Source organism: Ambystoma mexicanum, chromosome 6p, assembly GCF_040938575.1.
Source record: "Ambystoma mexicanum isolate Mex_15411 chromosome 6p, UKY_AmexF1_1, whole genome shotgun sequence".
Classification (NCBI taxonomy): Eukaryota; Metazoa; Chordata; class Amphibia; order Caudata; family Ambystomatidae; genus Ambystoma; species Ambystoma mexicanum.
Window position 1 is genome coordinate 1,424,309,504 of NC_090935.1, and position 18,924 is coordinate 1,424,328,427.

Genomic DNA, 18,924 nt, shown 5'->3' on the forward strand with positions numbered 1-18,924 from the left:
TATTACCCCTGTAGGCGAGAAAGATTTCCTGTTTGTCTCTAACGCCTTGACATCTGACACTCTTTTGCATGAAATTAAACATAACAAAGTAGTTAATTTAGCCCATAGAGCTTTCCTAGCAAGGTTCTCATTGTCTGGCCAGGTCTCAAACATCCTCAAGACCACACTCACGTCCCAAAGATGCAAATATCTAGGAGCCGGTGGTCTCATGCACTGACACCTTTCAGTAATCTGCAGATTAAAGGATGTTCACCCGCTGGTCTTCCATCAATGTACTCATGCCCTGCCGATATTGCAGATCTGTAATTGTTAATGGTTCTGTAAGCTTTAGCCTGAGCTGCCTGAAAATTCACTATGTGAATTACATCAATTCGTATGGGATTAACTTCTCTCTCCGTACACCAATTATTCCATCTTTGCCATGCCACTCTGTAAGCCTTCCCAGTTGCTGGGGCCCATGACTCTTTGATAAATTCTTGAGCCGTCCCCGAAAGTCCTGGCTTGGCTCAGGCCTTCCTGAAATCACCCATGATATCAGGTTCAAGTTCCCTGATTGTACCAATGGGTGCATTTCTCCTATTCGACTTTATATTATGTTCTCTCTGTGTGGCAACAGAATTGGAAAATCGTACGATATCTCCAGCAGGCCCGGGAACCATGCTTGACCTCTCCAATCGGGTGTCACTAAAACTACTGTCGCTTCCTGTCTCCTGACCTGCGCCACAGTGCGTGCTATCATGGTGAACAGAGGGTATTCCTTCCCTGGCCCCCATACCTGGAGAAATGGATCTGTCGCTGTCACTTCTGGATCTGGTCTCTAGCTGTAAAATCTGCAGATCTTCCTGTTCAATCTCGACGCGAACAAATCCATCCAACACGGACCTCTCTGATGCATGATCTCCTGAAATACTGAGTTGTCCAGCTGCCAGTCGCTGGAGTCCCTCATGTATCTCGATTTCCAGTCCGCCACCTTGTTGAATTCTCCCGGCAGGTGCTCTGCCTTCACACTGATTCCCCTCTGGAGGCATAGTTGCCAAAACTCCTTGGCTATCTCTGTCAGCATCATGGATCTCGTCCCGCCCAGTCGATTTATGTATCTGACTGCCGAGACATTGTCCATCTTTAGAAGAATGGCACATTTCACTCCTTCCTGTGTCCAACAGCGGACTGCGAAGGATCCCGCTAGAGGTTTGAGGCAATTGATGTGTAATCCAAATTCCTCGCTCACCCATCTCCCCCCGGTCGATTGATTGCCACATCTGGCACCCCATCCCCATCGACTGGCGTCCGATTCTATTACCAAGTCCGGGGATGAGACAAATATCGCCCTGCCTTTCCATGCCTCCATGTGGCAATACCACCATTCCAGATCCGTTCTCGCTTCTTGAGATATGGGCACTTTCTGTTCATAAGATAGACCCTTCCTGAGGTGATCTATCTTCAATCTCTTTAAGGCTCTGTAGTGCAGAGGTCCTGGAAAAATTGCCTGTATTGACGATGACAGACGACCTACCAGTCTCGCTATCTCCCTCAAAGAAATTACCTGTCTTGTCATCATACTCTATTTCCTTCTTAATGGAATTCACCTTCCCCATGGGTAGTCTGAGTGAACCATGAGCTATCTCTCAGATGAAACCTCGAAATTCCATCTCCTCTGCTGGCTCTAATTCTGACTTTTCCTAATTCATTAGAAATCCCAGTTGTTGCAATAAATCTGTTGTTTTCCGAATCTGTTCTACGAGAATCTCTCTGTCCTGGCACATCAGACAAATGACGTCCGGGTAAATAATCATTCTGATTCCCTGTTCTCTGAGGTGACTTACCACCGGTTTCAATAGTTTAGAGAAGCACCATGGAGCTGAAGCCAGACCAAATTGAAGACATTTGAACTCCCACTTCTCTCCTTTCCAGAGGAATTGTAACAGCTTCCTCTGATTCTGTTGAATCGGAATCGTTAGGTATGCATCTCTGAGGTCTATCCTTGCTAACCAATCCCCTCTCTGTAGGATGTCCCTTAAAAGGTGAATCCCTTCCATTTTGAAGTGTCTGTATATTAGAAAATAGTTCAGACCCTTGAGATGTATTACCGATCTTACCTTGTGTTTGCCTTTCACTAAAAACAGGTTGCTTATGAAACCTCCCTGTCCTTCTGAAGCTGGGCCGATTGCCTTTTTTATTTGGAGTAATTCTACCTCTCTGTCTAACAGATCCTTGTCTTGTTTGCTGAATCTTATCTGCCTTGGTGTGGTTACCTGTGACGGTTCCTGCCAAAATTCTAATTGAAAACCTCGAACTGCCTGCATCATTTATTTATTTATTCATTCATATTTTTAAAGCGCACAACAGTCTGTGGGCATCGTGGCGCTGCCATGCATCACCCATGCATCTGAGGATATCTCCTCCCATTTTTCTACAAGCAACTTCACACTCCCTCCTACTGGAGGAATGTGTGTTTCCATCTTTTCCGCCAGCGCTCTTATTTCTCTCACCTGTGTTATTCTGGTGTTGCTGTCTACTGTTTCCTCTCCAGCCTCTACCCCTGCTTCTTCCTTTGGAAGGGAAGAAAGGGTTCAACCTCTGGTCCTCTTGCTTCCAGTTGGCTCTGTTTTTATAGGAACTTCTGTATTGATAACGGCTGGACGAGCGGCCCTTTCCTCCTCCAGCCCTGTCAAAAAACTTTCTTCCAAAGATTTTCTTAAGGGATGATTGTCCCTTGTCCATGGACGCATACGTGTTGGCAAACTTTGCCATATCTTTTATGAATAGATCCCCAAACAGTTTGCCTTTTGCTGCTGCTCCTTGCTCAGAAGAAGCCAGCTCTGCCAGTCTAGAGTCCAATTTCATTAGTATGGATCTCCTCCTTTCTGTTGCCAACGCCGTGTTGGCATTCCCCATCAGGCATAGGGTTCTCTGCGCCCAACCAGCCACCCTCTCCGGATCGATGGGTTCCTTCTTTACCCTGGCTTCTTCAGCGCGTTGCCATATCCTAGTGATAGGACCCAGCATGTTTAACAGTTTATCCTGACAGGACCTCTAGGATCTGTTGATTCCTTTCTTCACGTCCCTGCCGTATCTCCCCAGGAATGTGATTATTCTCTTGTCGATATCTGGGGTATCAGCCACCCCGCCCAGCACTCTAGGCCTTGGGCATTCAGCTCTTAACTTGTTTCTAACCTCTTGCTCAGGGGTGTTCTCAGTCTCTTTCTTCTATATTCTGTAATTCTTTCGGGGGGTTCCCACTCATTTGACCTCGGGTGCACCAATTTGTCTGGGTCAAATTCGTCCTTATGCGACTCATCGTCTTCCCTCCTGCCTCTTTTGTTCTTGGGCTCCCACTCTTCGTTTTCTGAGGTCTGACTTTCTGACGTACTATATTCATCAGATTTAGAACTGCTTCTGCAGTATTCATCAGCTGACTTGCTTGAGCTGATGTTATGTCTCTCACAAGACCCCGCCTTTCTCTTGTCTGTTCTGGACCTGCGTTTTGAACCCAGGGAGTTCTGTGAGCTACGATCCCTGCAGGTCTTTTTCTTTCTTCCCCCTTTATCCCTGTGCGCTTTGTTCCTATCCGACAAAGCAGCCAAGTCCTGCATTATGCCCCTTTCTATATGGGGTCTTTCAGCACTATTCATCCTCTGCACAGCTTCACTCATGCGTAGACCGCTAACATACAGTGCCTCAGAGTCATCCGAGTAACCACTCATCTTAATTCGTGCCGTGTAATTAATGTGCAGTTTTCTTGGGTTGCCCCCATCAATTTGCTTATCTTTTGTTCGTAGCTAGGCGGGTCTCTGGTGATATTATAGTTTTTCCCTGGGACTAAGTATGTCTGATTGAGAGAGTTAACTATTATTCAATACCTTAAAAAGGTATTACCTCCTAAAACTGGCAGTTAATGAGGGGTCTGCTCGTAGTTTCACTTGGGACTGAGCCCGTCACTTACCTTGAAGTGCAGCAATGGCTAATCAAGCTGGCGGTGCTGCTTTCGGCCACCAGGTGGCATCTGCAGTGCTTTGACAGAGCTTCGCTTTGCACTCTTCCCCCGTGAAGTATGCGTTGAACAAATGCTGTCACTCGCTGATAAAGCAGTAAGTTTGCCCTTTTTCAGACGCTCGTAACTTGAAATGATTCCTGATCTCTATCTATGAATGTTCGTAATGGCGCCGGAAACGAAAAGTCCCATCACGCTGTTATGATATTTTATTTGTATTGCGCTTGTACACAAGTGTTTCAGAGCGCGACTAGGCAAGGGAGGGGAACAGGGGAGAACACAAAAACAAAAACAACAACGATCTTAATAGGCCCAGTGACATTGAGAACGCGCAAGTTCATGGAAAAAAGTCCATGGAAGGGGGAGAGTGGAAAGTGCGGAGCAGAGGAGAGCAGATAAATAATGATAAATAAAAATAAATGGAAAATGGAGGCAATAAACAGTGGTAGTGCAGCCAGCAAGTGGCAAGTGCTGCGTTTAAGGCAGCAGACTGGGTAAGTCTGAAAAGTGCAGAAAAAGAAGAAAAATGGGGGGGTACTGATACAGTCCCCAGTGCAAGGAGGGGCCAGGAGAAAGTGCAGGAGGGTGGCAGGGTGAGCAGGTACCTGGGCCCAGGGGACAGAGGGTGGCCAGGTGCACAATGCCAAGTTAGAGCAGATCAGCACGGGAGAGGGGGAGCGAAGGTGGAAGCAAAGAGGAAGGTCTTGAGGTTCTTCTGGAACCGGAGATGGTTCTCCTCAAGTTTTAGATTGGCAGGGAGGTGGTTGCAGAGGGAGGCCCCAGCCGAAGACAGAGTTCTACCCCCAGCTCGTTTCTTTGAAAAACAATTAACCCGGAGGGAGTAAGAGGAGCTAAGAGCTCGAGAGGGGAGCTATTTGCGGAGGGATAGCTGAAGGTATTTTGGACCAAGGCCCCAGAAAGCCTTGTGGGCAATGCAGAGGGTTTTGAATGTAATCCTAGCATCCACTGGGAGCCAATTGAGAGCTTTCAGGGCTGGGGAGATACGATCCCAGGGCTTGAGGCCAAGGACAAGTATTGCAGTCCTGTTCTGGATAAGTTGCAGAGGGCGGAGAGTAGAGGCAGGTGATTTAGAAAGAGGCCGTTACAATAGTCCAACCTAGAGAGAACCAGAGCTTGGGAGACAGTGAGTTTCTGAGGGAAGGAGAGGAAAGGCACAGTACCTCTGAGGAGGTGCAGTAGGAAGTCTGACTTTTTAGAGACCTCAGAGATATGGGCGGAGAAGGAAAGTGTGGAGTCAAAGATGACCCTGAGGTTCTTAGCCTCGCAGGTAGGGCTAGGAGGGCGGCCAAGGGAGGCCGGCCAGAGGGTGAGGGAGAAGGATGGGGATGGGTTGCCGATGAGGAGGATCTCAGTCTTGCTGGCATACAGACAAAGCTCATTGGTGGCACACCAATCTTGAATGGCAGTTAGGCAGTCCGAGATGAGAGAGGGTGAGGAGGTTTCAATGCCTCCTAACGAGGCGAGATAAGACGCCAGAATGAAAATCCCGTCACGTCCACTCCTATGCGGGTATGTTCCGTCAATGATCCCTGCCGCGCTGCATGTTTTGTCATACACTATCTACGCGCGTGCATACATGCATGCATAATAAACGCTATAAACATTCATTCATAACGAAAACATTAATATTGTGATAAGGAAGTTATTTATCTCGGCTGCTCGAGAAGCAAAGATAGAGGAAGGACTGTGGTTTAAGCAGTGTTTATAGGAGATAGTGAGATATGATTGGACTGGAAAAATCACATGGTTTTGTGAGCTTATGAAAAACTGACTACAAATTCACTGCAAGTTTCGGGAATTGTAGTTTTTTATGTTGAATGTTTTTCATAATTGTTTATTGATACTTTGCTGCTCCAGAAATAAAGGAAAGTTCAGAGCATAATCTGAGCCTCTGAGTCTTGACATAGAATTCTATTTGTTCCCCTCATCAGATAGAAGTGTCATGCTTCTTCCTCTGACTGTTTGTACAAACTTAACAAAACATTGAATGTATCTATTCATTATCTCAACACGCCTAAGTACAATTACTTTTTTTTATATTGCAGTCCTTTGCTATCCTTCCCTAATGTTTTCTGTCTTGTTTCCTGGTTCTTGCCACTGCAGTGTCTGTCTCAATATCCATTTAGTAATTTAATCACATTGAATGGTTTCCATTCTTGTTTTCATCATGTGTTATTGATATTTTACTCCAAGAGAGTATGGTGTACCTTTTTCTTGTACCACTTGCTATTTACTCATCTAATAATTACTATTAAACAAAAAACCCACAAAAACGTAACACATATTTTTGAAAACATTAACATATGGAGGCATATTTTCCCAGCTGTGAGTAAAAGGGATCCCAAAACATCATTTTGAAATGCGCCCTCCTTCGGCCTGCATTGATTGAGGACGCGGAGGCAGTCTCCTGCGCTGCCCTTTCTTTGCTACCTTCACCAGCAGCTGTCCTCTTTCTTTTGTTAATGTCGGCGCTTCAGTGCAATAGCAGACCTCCAAGACTAAGCGGGCTTGCCTTGCGCAGTGGCGTCACTCAAAACGAGCATATGGATTGGCTAAACCCTCGTAGTATAAAAAACACGACCAGCCACCTCCCCGATCTTTCAAAGGCGCCATCTTAGCTTCCGTGGGTTTTTCTGTTGCTGGGTTTATTTTTGTAACTCGATTACACCACCGACTTCCCCTCCTCAAACTAGCTTTTTGGAGTTTTATTCTTTTGCCCCGATACCGTGTGACCGACACCTGCGGCTTTTTCTTGCCCCGACCGCTATGACGTATATGATGAGTGACGCCAACAGCACCGCTACGCCCGTCGGTGGCGGAGGAGCAGAAGACTTTGCAGAAGGATCCAGAATCAACGCCAGCAAGAACGAGCAGGACGAGGGGTAGGTTCACGCTGTAAGAGCAGGGGGCTGGGTACGTGTGCGAGTTGTTAGTCTGTTTGTAACCCCGTCTCCCTGTTTTTGCCCGTGCCGCTCTCTGTGTGCACTTATTTGACAATGTTCTGTTGTCCGTGTAGTGTTGCCGCTGCTCCATTGAGCGGGGTCTTTCGTTGGCGGAGATGGCCTTCGGTTTGTGATGTCAACGGTAGCCAATAAGGGCTCTGGGGCGGTCCCAGGTCCAGCTCCATCCCTTCTCTTCTCTTTATGCTGCAGAATGGGGGTGGGGGCGGTGGATAATCCGTAAACGGGTTTACGTCGCATTTGTTTTTATGGGTTTTAAGACTAGAAATGGTGCATGGCGTGTTCCCGTAGTAATGGCTGAGCGAGCGTAAGGCAGTAAGTGGTCTTGGTGCACCTAAAATGGGGCGACATTCCGTGTTTTGTCTCGGCGTACATTCAGCTGATGAGCGGTAGGGGGTGCGCGCGCCCTGATATACTTTAGCCAATACGTGCGTTGAAAATTTCGATGAGCAAACTAAAAGCAGCTATTTAGTATCTGGGATCGCACCGTAAACTGAAGCTGTACCTGCGCATTACAGCATGTAGTAGTCTGTATAATTTTCAGTACCGCAGTTCTCTTCCTCGTCATAGTACTTGGGTCATTTGCCTCCATCCAGGAACCATTTTCTTAATGTCATCCCTCATGTTCTAGTGTGCTTCCGTAAATTCCCATTTATTATGCTGGGTGGAAGGCTGAAGTGCTGTGACGAGTAAGAGCGGACTAGAAGAGTTAACCCACAACGAATGCATGATTTAAGTTTTATAACACTGTGAAGCCTACAGAGCTACCCGGACCGCTAATGTTATGCGCTCCACGCATGACTTATTTGGCAATGCACCGAAGTGAGAAGTGAACCTAGGATATACAGTTGCAAGAGCCCGTTCCCTGATTATGCCTATTCAAATGATAGTGCTGAATAAACATTTTTGGATCCTCCCAGGTTGTGGTTCAGCGAATGTCTACTTGGTATAGACAAACGAAATTGTAGGTACCGTGTTTTCCCAGCCTTATCCAGCACCCCCTGATCGATCACCGGCAACTTCACCTGCATTTTACTTTGCACACACCCTTGCTCTCCCTCTAGCATCCCTTTCTCCCAAACTTGCTCGCGCTCGCTTCTGCTTCACAACCACAATTTTTTACTTATCTGGCTGCTCTCAGTGCTTCACTTATGATCTGTGCAAGGTTGTAAAAGAGCCAATTTACATGTTTGGATTAGTTGAACCGAATACTACACCTGCGTTGCCTCTAACAGTCCACTTAGTCTAACCACGAGAAGGTATGAAATAGTTGTGAATTCTTTGAGGGACGGTGAGGGTTCGTATGATGTGTTGTAACTGAAGTTTTTCGAAACCAAATTAAAAGGCGCCAATCACTCTTAAACTGTATCTGTTCTGCATCCTAGCTCACCTCACACCCCTTGCTTTTCGTATATGCTCCTTTGCACGCTCACCATACCCTCGTTCCATTTTTACCTTGTGGCTCGTACTCTAGGCACCATTGCCCGGTCTAGCACGTGTAACCCAATGTTCCTGCATAGTCTTTATCTCGTCACCTGCATAAAACTTCAACCGTTGTGATGTTTTTAAAATGTATCACCAAGCGTGCCCAACACACACACATTTGGGGCAAATAACTCTATGGTCATTGGTGTAGGGTTAATCTATGCACCGGCAGTACCACAGGGGCGTCCTTTATAGCTCACGTTAACTCCAGATCTTGGCTAGTTGTGGGGGTATATCATGTAATGTGAACTCTGGAAAGCCTTACACCCATCAAACTACTCGTGTTAAAAAAATAAACAGTTGAAACAAGTTTGAGGGTCTAGGTTAAAAAACGCAGTGCACAATGATCCGTCACTTGCCACTCTTGTAATAGGCCCTTTGTTGCGCATGGATTAATGGTACTTGCATATTTTGTAAGATTTGAAAGGATGATTTTATTATCCAACCAAATAAAAAAGAAAAGAGAACAAAAAATGGTACGCAAGTTAATGTTCATATTTAGCTGGCAAACCTTTGATGTATGAACACAAGTCTGGCTCTGCCAATGTTTACTCATTGGAGTGTCTAGCAATGGGTGCAGGTTTACTTCGTCGTTATCCCCACTTGATAACGAGGCTAATGAGACTGCTGGTGAGACTGTGTAACTTACCACCATACTAAACGTAAGATGGTATGAAGTTGTATTAGTCATGCATTGCTGTCTGGCAAGGATGGGAAATCATTTCCTTGTGATGTCTATTAATCAGTAGCCCATGATTGTGGCAGCTTAAACTCTAGCTATACCTGAGTTAATCATTGCAGGCTAATTCAATTTATCACACGTCTGCTCCTGTGAGCCAGCTCAAGCTATGGAAGGTGATGTGTATCTGGGTCAGAGGCTGAGCCGGCCAAATGACAGGAACCTAAATGGCCGTGCCTCATTGATCTTTGTAGGGGCCTGTAACGCCAGCCACGAAGCAGCTGCTCCATTGGGTCCATACCGATTCAAAGGGAGTAGCCTCACACCAGGGTGCTGCATTTACCCAAGTGTATTGTTTTTTTACGGTACAAGTGCCCATTTTAAAACCTGCTCGTGTGCTTCTATAAAGTCTCATTTGTTTTGTATTCATAATTGAAGGTGGCCAGGATTTTTAAGTTGGTAGACAATGTAGTCCCGTGTGCATAAGTCAATTTATCTAGAAATACCTTAAGGACCATTGGGGTGTAGATAACTGATCTGGCATTCATCTTGATTCTGTTCGAACTGATGGGGTCAGAATTTGATTGCTTAGAAGGTTTGGGGTGCTTTGTGTTTTAGTTCCAGATTTGATCTTGCAGGCACCCATGTGGCCAGTTTTGTGTGCACCCTAGTTTGCATCAAAAAACCTGCTCTGAAGTGACTGGTTAAAAGCTGAGCCACATCAAAAATAGAAATGTTGCTTTGCAATTTATTTTTAATGCACCTTGATAAGCATCTTTTTTCAGATGGCTCTGTAATCTGCTCACATTGTTTAGAACTTTATTTACAAGTCCTCAGTGTTCATTTTGTCCACCCATCATCCAAATGTATTAAAACAGTTTAAGGTCAAAGCAAGGTCTTAGTAAGAAAGGACGGGCTCTGTATAGTGGCAGACTACCAGTGAAGTTGCCTTACTCATTCCTGTGCCCTCTGCAGAGAAGCACTTGGGTGTGGTGCCAGAATGGCAAGCCCACTTAATCGCCAGTGGGACTTCTCTGGACCTCGTTTTGGAGAGATGTACTTCCAAAGCACTTTTGAGGTGAAGGAGTAGTCCAAGGCAGGAGTGAACTTGAGGACTAGATCAGCTAAATCTACCTGTTCTGATGGACCAAACCAGATGTCTAGTACAAGCTCGCTGCGTTGTGCTCTTGTTGAGCCAGTTACCCGATAGCTTTGCATGGAGCGGACTCCAAACACTGGAGTCACTTGCTAACTCTAACCAAGGGTCACCGCGACTTAACCCGACTCATCTTTGAAGGCCGATTTGATATATTTATGCGCATGTAAAGAAATGGTTCACAGCGCTGCAAGGGAGGAGTACAGGGAAGAACAAAACATCGAATTTACTAGGTCCAGTGACATTAAGAGCTGGGCCTAGTAAACCACACTGGAACAGGATCACAGAATTAATAGCAGTCTGCCGACTTGAACTGATCACTCTGGCTCTACAGATCCTGGTGAGCACCTTGACTTGGTTTGCTGAATGAATGCTGCATCCAAATCGCACTGGTTGGGTCACCCTTTTTTTCATTCAAGAAACCGATTTTTAACATTGTGGTTTACATTCCTTGCACCCATGTTTCATGTACCGGGGTGTGCGCTACTTCTGTTTTTCTCATGGATGAGTTTTGTGCAGTGTTTTTAGTTTTGCAGGTGGCATTTTTTTGTTTGTATAGAACCTTGGTTGGACAGTACACTACCTTAAAGCTGTTATACTTTGCTGTTAGGGTCGCCATCACATTAACACATGTCTTAAGTGTATAGCCTTCTTCTGCCCACGTTGCCAGAAGACAACGGTCGCAGTGTGTGATTTTGCCCCTGCGCCTCCTATTGTAGAGCAGAATCCAGTTAACAGTATCCGATTCTAAACCTAAACGCATCATTCATTCACAGAAGCACAACAATTGCATGTACTATCTTGAGGTTCTCAGTTTTAGGAGCACCTCCCGGAAAGCAGTTTGGAGCTTGTGAGATTTGTTTTTATAGCAGTAAGACCGTATGTTCTCACGCATGAGCGTTTATGAAAAGACACTGCATACGCGTAGATGGCAAGGAATAGCCAAGCAGGCTGAAGTGATGTATATATTTTCAGTGGCAGACTACCAGTATTTCTCAACAGGCAAGTGCCAGATGAGCTGCTCTTCGCTTTTCATGGCAGTGCACAGCAGGGATGACCGCATCATGCCTTTATTTTGTAGCAGGACTGCTGTTTTGGTACAGTACCTGAATTTCTCTACCAAGGTACTGAGCAAGAACAGTGGCAGCTCTTCCTGCCATTCTTGGCTAGTGTGATGTACACTGGCAGGCAGTGCGAGAAGTTGCCATTGCTGTCATTGACTTTTTAAGCCATCTCGTCTTTAGCTTTTCAAAAATCTGCCCCTCCGATGTCAGTTAACGGAGTCACACTGACAAATCAAGCCCAACCCATTTCAAAGCTTCAACACAGGTGAATGGGTGGTTGAGGCAGAGAAGGCACTAGAGTCAGAAGAGGAATATGAGCAGCAGGAGGAGGCCAGTGAGCTAAGAGAGCAACCGTGTGAAACGGGTGAATGGGAAGCAGACACGCAATGAGTGCGTTATCCGCAGAGCAAAAGGTGCAAAATCCCTGATCAACAGCAGGCAGGTTGAGCTGAGAATGGAAAAGCAAGACTAAATAAAAACAGGGTGTCTGGCTATCTTCAGAGTAAAGCAAGGCCACAACATAAAGCCAAAAACTGTGCGTCTACATAAATGTAACTCTGAACTAGCAGGAAAAAAAATCAGTTAGCAGCGAACTAAGAGCACTTAATAAACAACACTCGGTGTGCATTCGAAGTGGGGGCAACACTTAAAAAGCTTATCGCAACTGGGCCAAATCTCACAGAGCCCAACTGTTTCAGAGATTCTGAAGAAATTGGCAGCCAGCAATAAAAACGCCAAATTCATGTGGGCCCAATGAATCAGACATGTGTTCTACAAGGAATAGAACAGATCAAGCCCATCCATGAAGGAAAATGTATACGACACTTTCAAGAAATGTACAGCCACGATACGCATGAAGATGATCAGACTCAAAGAAACTTGGTTAAGGCCCCATGGAGTCTATCATTTGAGAAGTCTGAAATTATTACACTAAGTAACAAAGCTAGCAGTTCTCGGGCACCAGGGCCCGATGGCCTATCAAACTCCATTTTAAAACAAGCCCCAGAAGTGTCGGCTGACATATGCAATGCTTTGTTCTCACGAATCGTAGACAAAAGCTATAATCATCCCCATTCATAAAAAGGGAGATGGATCCAGGGCAGAGAACTATCCTCCAATATGTTTGTTGGCTGTAATGGGTAAAATCTTTGATGGCATCCTCCTAAAGCGACTAGAAGAATGGATCAAATACTCTCTCTGGCAAGCAGGGTTTGTTGAAAGTCGATTGCGGCTTAAATCTGCTTATACTTAACCTATTAAAGGCTAAACCATTTGTGAAAAAGCTCTACCTGGCGTGCATAGACATGGCTGCCGCTTTTGATAGCGGACCAACAAATTCTGTGGAATAAGTTGGAGAAGAGTATGCCCGAAAGATCTAGTGGCCGCAGTCAAAGTCCTGCATACCAACACCTCTATACAAGTACAGTTAAATCAAAAAGGTAATCTAACCAAAGCAATCCCAACAAAGAAGCCTAAAGCAATGGTGTCCTATTGCAGCTATCCTTTATAACTTGTACATCCTGGAAATAAAGGATCAGCTCGTCATACAGAGGGGATGTTCTCCAAAAATAGGCACCACAGCAGTAGGCCACTTATGTATGCAAATGATTTGATCATCTTGGACAAGACCCCAATTAGTTTGCAGAAGAAACTCGCCCTGGAAATCTAGGTCAAAGAAAATAAACAAGAAATAAATCCTGACAAATCGGAAATCTTAATAAAAACATCGAGAGCAAATGGTGCGTCGGCGATAAACCAATTCCAGTAACATCAGGGTCAAAATATTTGGGAGCTATAATAAGTGCTGATTGGAACGACCAACCATGGATAGACCACTTGCAACTCAAAATGAGTCAATTAACGGCACAAGCACTCATCTTGAAACAACGATTTGGTTAAGTTCTTGATCCAACCAATGGTTGATTTCTACAATGCAAAAGTAATTCCGTCAATGGCTTATGCTGGAGACACTGCTCTTAGAATATCGTCGGAAACCTGGGAAAAGGTTTAAGCCAGATTCTGGAGAACTACTGAGGCTACCACAATGTCTTCCAATGAACATAATTCAACACAAATTGGTTCTCTATTCCATGCAGGCTTCAATCGTATGGAAAGCTCTGCTATCATTTAGAAAGCCACTAATTAAAGACTGCAATATGAAATCCTAAAGGAAGAGAATGATAGAGCTCCATTTCCAACTCTGTCTAGTTGGAAAGATAAATGCAAGGAGCTCCTTCAGAATTTGTATACATCAGCAGACACCTTATTCAACAATCCCAAGAGGGTGAAGACTGCGCTACTATACTCTGACTGGACCAAAACGGAAAGCATCCGTGCCATCTCTAAATTTCACACCCTCAGTCTCGGCTCAGTACCAAAAATCTTACCAGGCTATCTGAAAGAGCGAGAATCCTACTTGTCTATCTAATCTTACGAATCAGATTGAATATTTTAAGAACAAAATTCTGAAATATGGCACAGTATCTGACACCACGTGCCGGCTCTGTGAGCAGGAAGAAGAATCCTTAGAACATCTAGCAATGTTCTGTCCTGAGCTAAGAACAGCAAGAGACCTACTTTGACATCCAGTATTAACTCCGACATGTGGGTTAGATTCTGACTTGTGGTGGGAAACCCTGTATGACAATCCAAACCAGAAAATCGCGAGAGCACTTGGAATATTTCTACAAACAATGCTGACTAAATTGGAAAACCAACAAGCACCTCACTGAGAAACAGAAAAGGACGTCACGATGGTAGAACAGCATAATTCCCGGATTATGTCAAAATTCAGGCCAAACCGAAGAGGAAAAGATTAAACAAATTGGAATGAACTGATACAGAAACAAAAGGAAAATTCCGAGAGTTGGTTTGGCCTTGTAATTGAGACATAAATTATTTTTATTTTTTTAAAAAGCAAGTTTGTATTTATGCTATATGCTTAATACAAAACAAATGTCAACAGGTGCAATGAACTACTTACAGCCACTTGAAATACAGCTTTTCAATCGGTTATACAATCTAATCCTTGGATGGATGCCATACACCCAGGTAAATTAGAAACCAGATGTGGCCAATTTATAGTAGCTGACAGTGCTATCCAAGTGAGACCTTGTGTGAAAATGCGCAGGCTTTACTTGGACTGTAACCTCAACATGAGTGCTTACACGACAAAGCTAATCGGGCAGATCAAGCCCTACCTGTCCTCTGCTAATGTTTATATGTTGGCCACAGCCTTTAACGCAGATGTACTGTAATCTTCTCGCAGGAACCTCTAAAAATAGCCTGAATATTTTACAGGTGGCACAAAATGGTGCAGTCATTTGTCTGTGGACTGACTCATGTCACTCGAGCTTGAAGGTCTCGCCACTGGTTGCTGGTCCACCACTGTACCTATAAAATTTACGTAATACTTCATAACGTGTCAATGTTTTTGAACTTTTTATTTAAATTTTGCACCCAAATTGGATATTTGTCAGATATATATATATTTCTCTTGCAAAGGAGTAAACTCATTTTGACTCTTGTAATTGTATTTACCCATTCTAAAAATTAGACGCGAAATACTCAATTTGAAGTCGTGTCTGGAGCACTGTGTATGAAGGTCTTTACAATTCAGAATTTCATGTTTTTGTTGCTGCATTGGCAACGCTTGCCACTAAATGCTCCTTATTCAAGATTCAATTTACCATTCTTTTGGGGGGTGTGGTTTATACTATTAGTTGCTCGGACCCCAGGTGTGGTTGGCAAAACAATGGTCTGAGGCAAGCGGTCAGTGGAACGATCTAGTGGTTGTTTTGCTAACCTTGGTCAAAGCTCTTTTCTATTGGTCCAAGGACAACTTGCTAAAATGAAAACCCTTTTGCAACCCTCCCCGGGTGGGAATCTCATTGCCTTCAGCACACAGCATGTGGACACAAACTTTTTCAGTAACATCTAGTTGGGTCAAACAGAAGTCTGCACCACTGACATGTTGTATGTAAACAAGCAGGGAGGGACTCGCTCTCCAAGTCTGTCCAGGGTGTGGCAGAACATTTGGAAGTGGGTGCTCAAGCGCAACATGTTCCTAGTCTCCATGTTCCAGGGGGAACTCAAACGCTCTAAAAGACACTCTTAAGCAGCTCTACTCGAGGAACGCAAGTGGAAAATTGACACGGATACCAACTATCTTCACCCAGTGGGGCCATCCGCTTCTTTGTTCGCAACAAACCTAAATGCACAATGCCCGAACTTTCCGTGAATGGTCTGGGTAATTTGCTTAAGCTGTTCACTCAGCAGGATGGTGCACCAGGAACACTCCTAATCTCTACAATGTGGGCACAACTATGGTCTCCACACCTACTCAAGCTTGCACTGTGAAAACCAGTCAAACTTCTGTGCTCCTTCAATATGCTGTTGCAGCACGAGGGAGACAACACTCCATCCCCACCCTCCATCTATGTGCTTCGATTCAAGTCCTAGAATTCAGGCACTAAACCTTCCACAAAGGTGTATGGATATCCTCAAGGAAACGATGGAAACCCAAGAGTTAAGTAGGAAAGTTGTGGTAGGGTGCAGATCACAAACCCTAAATGTTTGAATGTTCACAATCTAACATTCTACACTATATTCTTGACTCTGGTTTAGTATTTAATTCCATCAAAATAAATCTAGCAGCCCTGTCTGCTTACACTACTTCTCAAAACATCGGTCTTGGTCGGTGGTACCCGTTATGAGCCTTTGCCCAAAGCCGACCTAAAACATTGACTGCAAGACTGCCTTTCTAGTAGCGATCGCCTCTAAGACCCGTCGGTGAACTACAGGCGCTCGCTACAAGATTCGTCCACACAGACAAGGTGGTTCTCGGACACATCCTAGGTTCTCAACCTAAATTTATAAGAAGTATCATGTTAACCAGTCCATTGAACTACCTGTTTTTTCAGACCATGAACTCAGATGAAAGAAGCCACCATAGCCTAGATGTAAGGAAGCCAGTCTTGTAATACATGAACAAAACTAAACCCCTAAGTAAAACAGACCAACAGTTTCCATAGCACCCGGTAGGGAAGTTGATCACGTTTCAAACATGCATATCTCCCGAGTCCAGTGCATAAAATGTATTCCTACTCTATATAAACAGCAAGAGCTACCTCTACCGGGGGTACAGGAGCTACTTTAGCGTTTATTGCAAATGTCCCCTTGGACAGAATTTGCAGTGGCTGCATGGAGCTCCATGCATACATTTACTCAGCATAACTGCATTGATGCACTCCAAAGCAGATTCACAAGTGGGACAAGCTGTCCTAAAAGTCAATTGCCCCTTTACCTTCTCACAACCCACCTTCTCCAGGTACTGCTTGCTAATCTATGCATAGCATGTGATCCAAGCCGTATCTGATGCTGTTTGGATTCACATGCGCCCACCCATCCTCCTTTCTTGGCGTTGGTGCATAGATGTTTGTTTTTTACTTGTCTACTCTTCTGCTTTCTCTGTACTCGCGCTACACTTCATGCAACCACATGTCAAGCAAATATCACGGACCTAGACACGTGAGGGACCATGGGTACAGTAGATGTCACACTAGGGATAGTAATACTAACCCACCCAGTCGATGTCCCTAGTTACCCATCTAGGTTTTTGTAAAGCCTGTTCAGATAGTAGGAAGTATATTATCTAGGAGTATCTAGTAACTCAATGCAAATAACATCTAATACAGTTGCCTCTGCTCTTCAGCGTGGGTTTTTCGCAACATGTTTCTGTAATATCGAATCTTCATTGGGAGGTATTTAAAGTCACTAATGATGTTGTGGCTTTCTAGATGTGATCTACCCATGAAGCAAGCTTATGTGTACATCTGAAGGCTATTGAGCAAATGTGCCTGCATGGTTTTACTTTGGCAAGAATATACCATTGACCTTGCTAAAGCATATGTAGTTTATGTACTGTCTAATGTGTGCATTCTTTTGTATTGTAGCAAAATGTTTATCGGGGGCCTTAGCTGGGATACCAGCAAGCATGATCTGACCGAGTATTTGTCAACGTTTGGTGAGGTTGTGGACTGCACCATTAAAACTGATCCAGTCACAGGACGTTCAAGAGGATTTGGATTTGTGCTCTTTAAAGAGGCCATCAGTGTTGATAAGGTTTGAACTTTTTGATTGGTCATGCTTATTGCTTGTAACCAAAGCACTTCTGTTTAAAAGCCATGTAACTCTGGGTCTTTTAGGTCTTGGAACTAAAGGAGCACAAGCTGGATGGAAAGTTGATTGATCCCAAAAGAGCAAAGGCACTGCAGGGGAAGGAGCCCCCAAAGAAAGTGTTTGTTGGTGGCCTGAGCCCTGATACAACTGAAGAACAAATTAAAGCGTACTTTGGAGTTTTTGGTGAGGTAAGTGAATTGGAGCGGTCAGGGAATGGTTCATATGTCATTTAGTTGCAAATTATGACCCTAAGCTTGAGAAACGGTCCACTAACCATATTGCCAGTGATGTAATCAATAGTTTGTTAACTTTGAAGTTTTTTGTTTTTGTTCGGCTAGTAGCTTGCTACTGTTTGGATCCCTTGAGAATATCCTTTAGTCCTGTGGTTAAGATATTTGGATCGGGTATTGGGAAATCCCTTCGTTTCACTTGGCACCGAGTGGTAGTGCAGCTTTATGAATTGAAGCAGTGATGGTGAACTGGTTATAGCAAGTATAGTTTTTAGTAGCCAGTAGTCAATGCATATTTCCTGAGGTTAATATGCATTTACAGCAGGCTAACAGCTGACCTCCCAAGCACTGAACACCAGGAGGAAATTATATCCCAGATTGGTATCCGCATATGCCAGACTTAACTAAATTCAGGCATGATCAGTTCTGGATTGACCACAATGCAGTATATGGGACTGGGAAATCTAGCAGGGAAAAGGCACCCACTTTAATCGCTGGGAAAAAAATTAGATGGCCAGATATGTTACTCTGGCAATTATCCAGTGTCCCTTGTACATGCTCACTTTGGTTATTGATATAAACTGTACTTATCAATTTCTTGTAATGGGGCTTCTAAATGAAAGCATTTGGTATTGTCCAAATGCAGGGGCCATTCGTGTACTAGGTAATTGAATTGGGGGAGGATTTGCAGTGGCACCCCTTCCAGGGGCAGATGATGGATTTGGACTGACTTTTAGCCTGAATGGGCAGAGGGGGTCGGAATTAACTCGATCCTTTGTGCCCTGATCAGCCTGGTTTTGACCCCTCCACGCACCCCTGTATTTTCTTTGGTCTGTGTACTGTTTCCCCTTTAGGGAATCCAAGGTTATGAGTGTAGCATTCGAGTGACCTGCTATGCTTGGCATGAATTTTTCGAGAGGCTCCTGTTGTAGCTGTCAACTGGTGAGGTAGGAGCGGGGGGCGGCAAATATAATGGCAGCACTGCACTAGTTTCCAGAACCTGTGTAACCCCATAAAGTAGACCTTCAGTCACATCAGTTTGTTGCTTTATTCATGAAAAATGAAGTGGAGTGAGTGGGAAGGAGGACCTCCACATTACATTCCTATCACTATTACAGGCCAGAGTTGATGATTGTGTTGGCCTTATTAGTCCATGCA

General features: G+C 44.5%; 1 protein-coding gene across 2 annotated transcripts in view; it reads left to right on the forward strand.

Moving 5' to 3' along the window:
• Positions 1-6,586: 6,586 nt before the first annotated feature.
• HNRNPDL (heterogeneous nuclear ribonucleoprotein D like) overlaps positions 6,587-18,924 on the forward strand; it is a 38,267-nt gene continuing 25,929 nt past the window's right edge. The window contains exons 1-3 of one of the 2 annotated variants that reach the window (XM_069626150.1): positions 6,587-6,894; positions 17,311-17,479; positions 17,563-17,724. In XM_069626150.1, coding sequence (XP_069482251.1) covers positions 6,779-6,894; positions 17,311-17,479; positions 17,563-17,724 — 447 coding nt within the window. In that variant the 5' untranslated portion in view covers positions 6,587-6,778. The remainder of the gene's footprint in view (positions 6,895-17,310; positions 17,480-17,562; positions 17,725-18,924) is intronic. The other variant, XR_011280393.1, reaches the window with a different exon arrangement.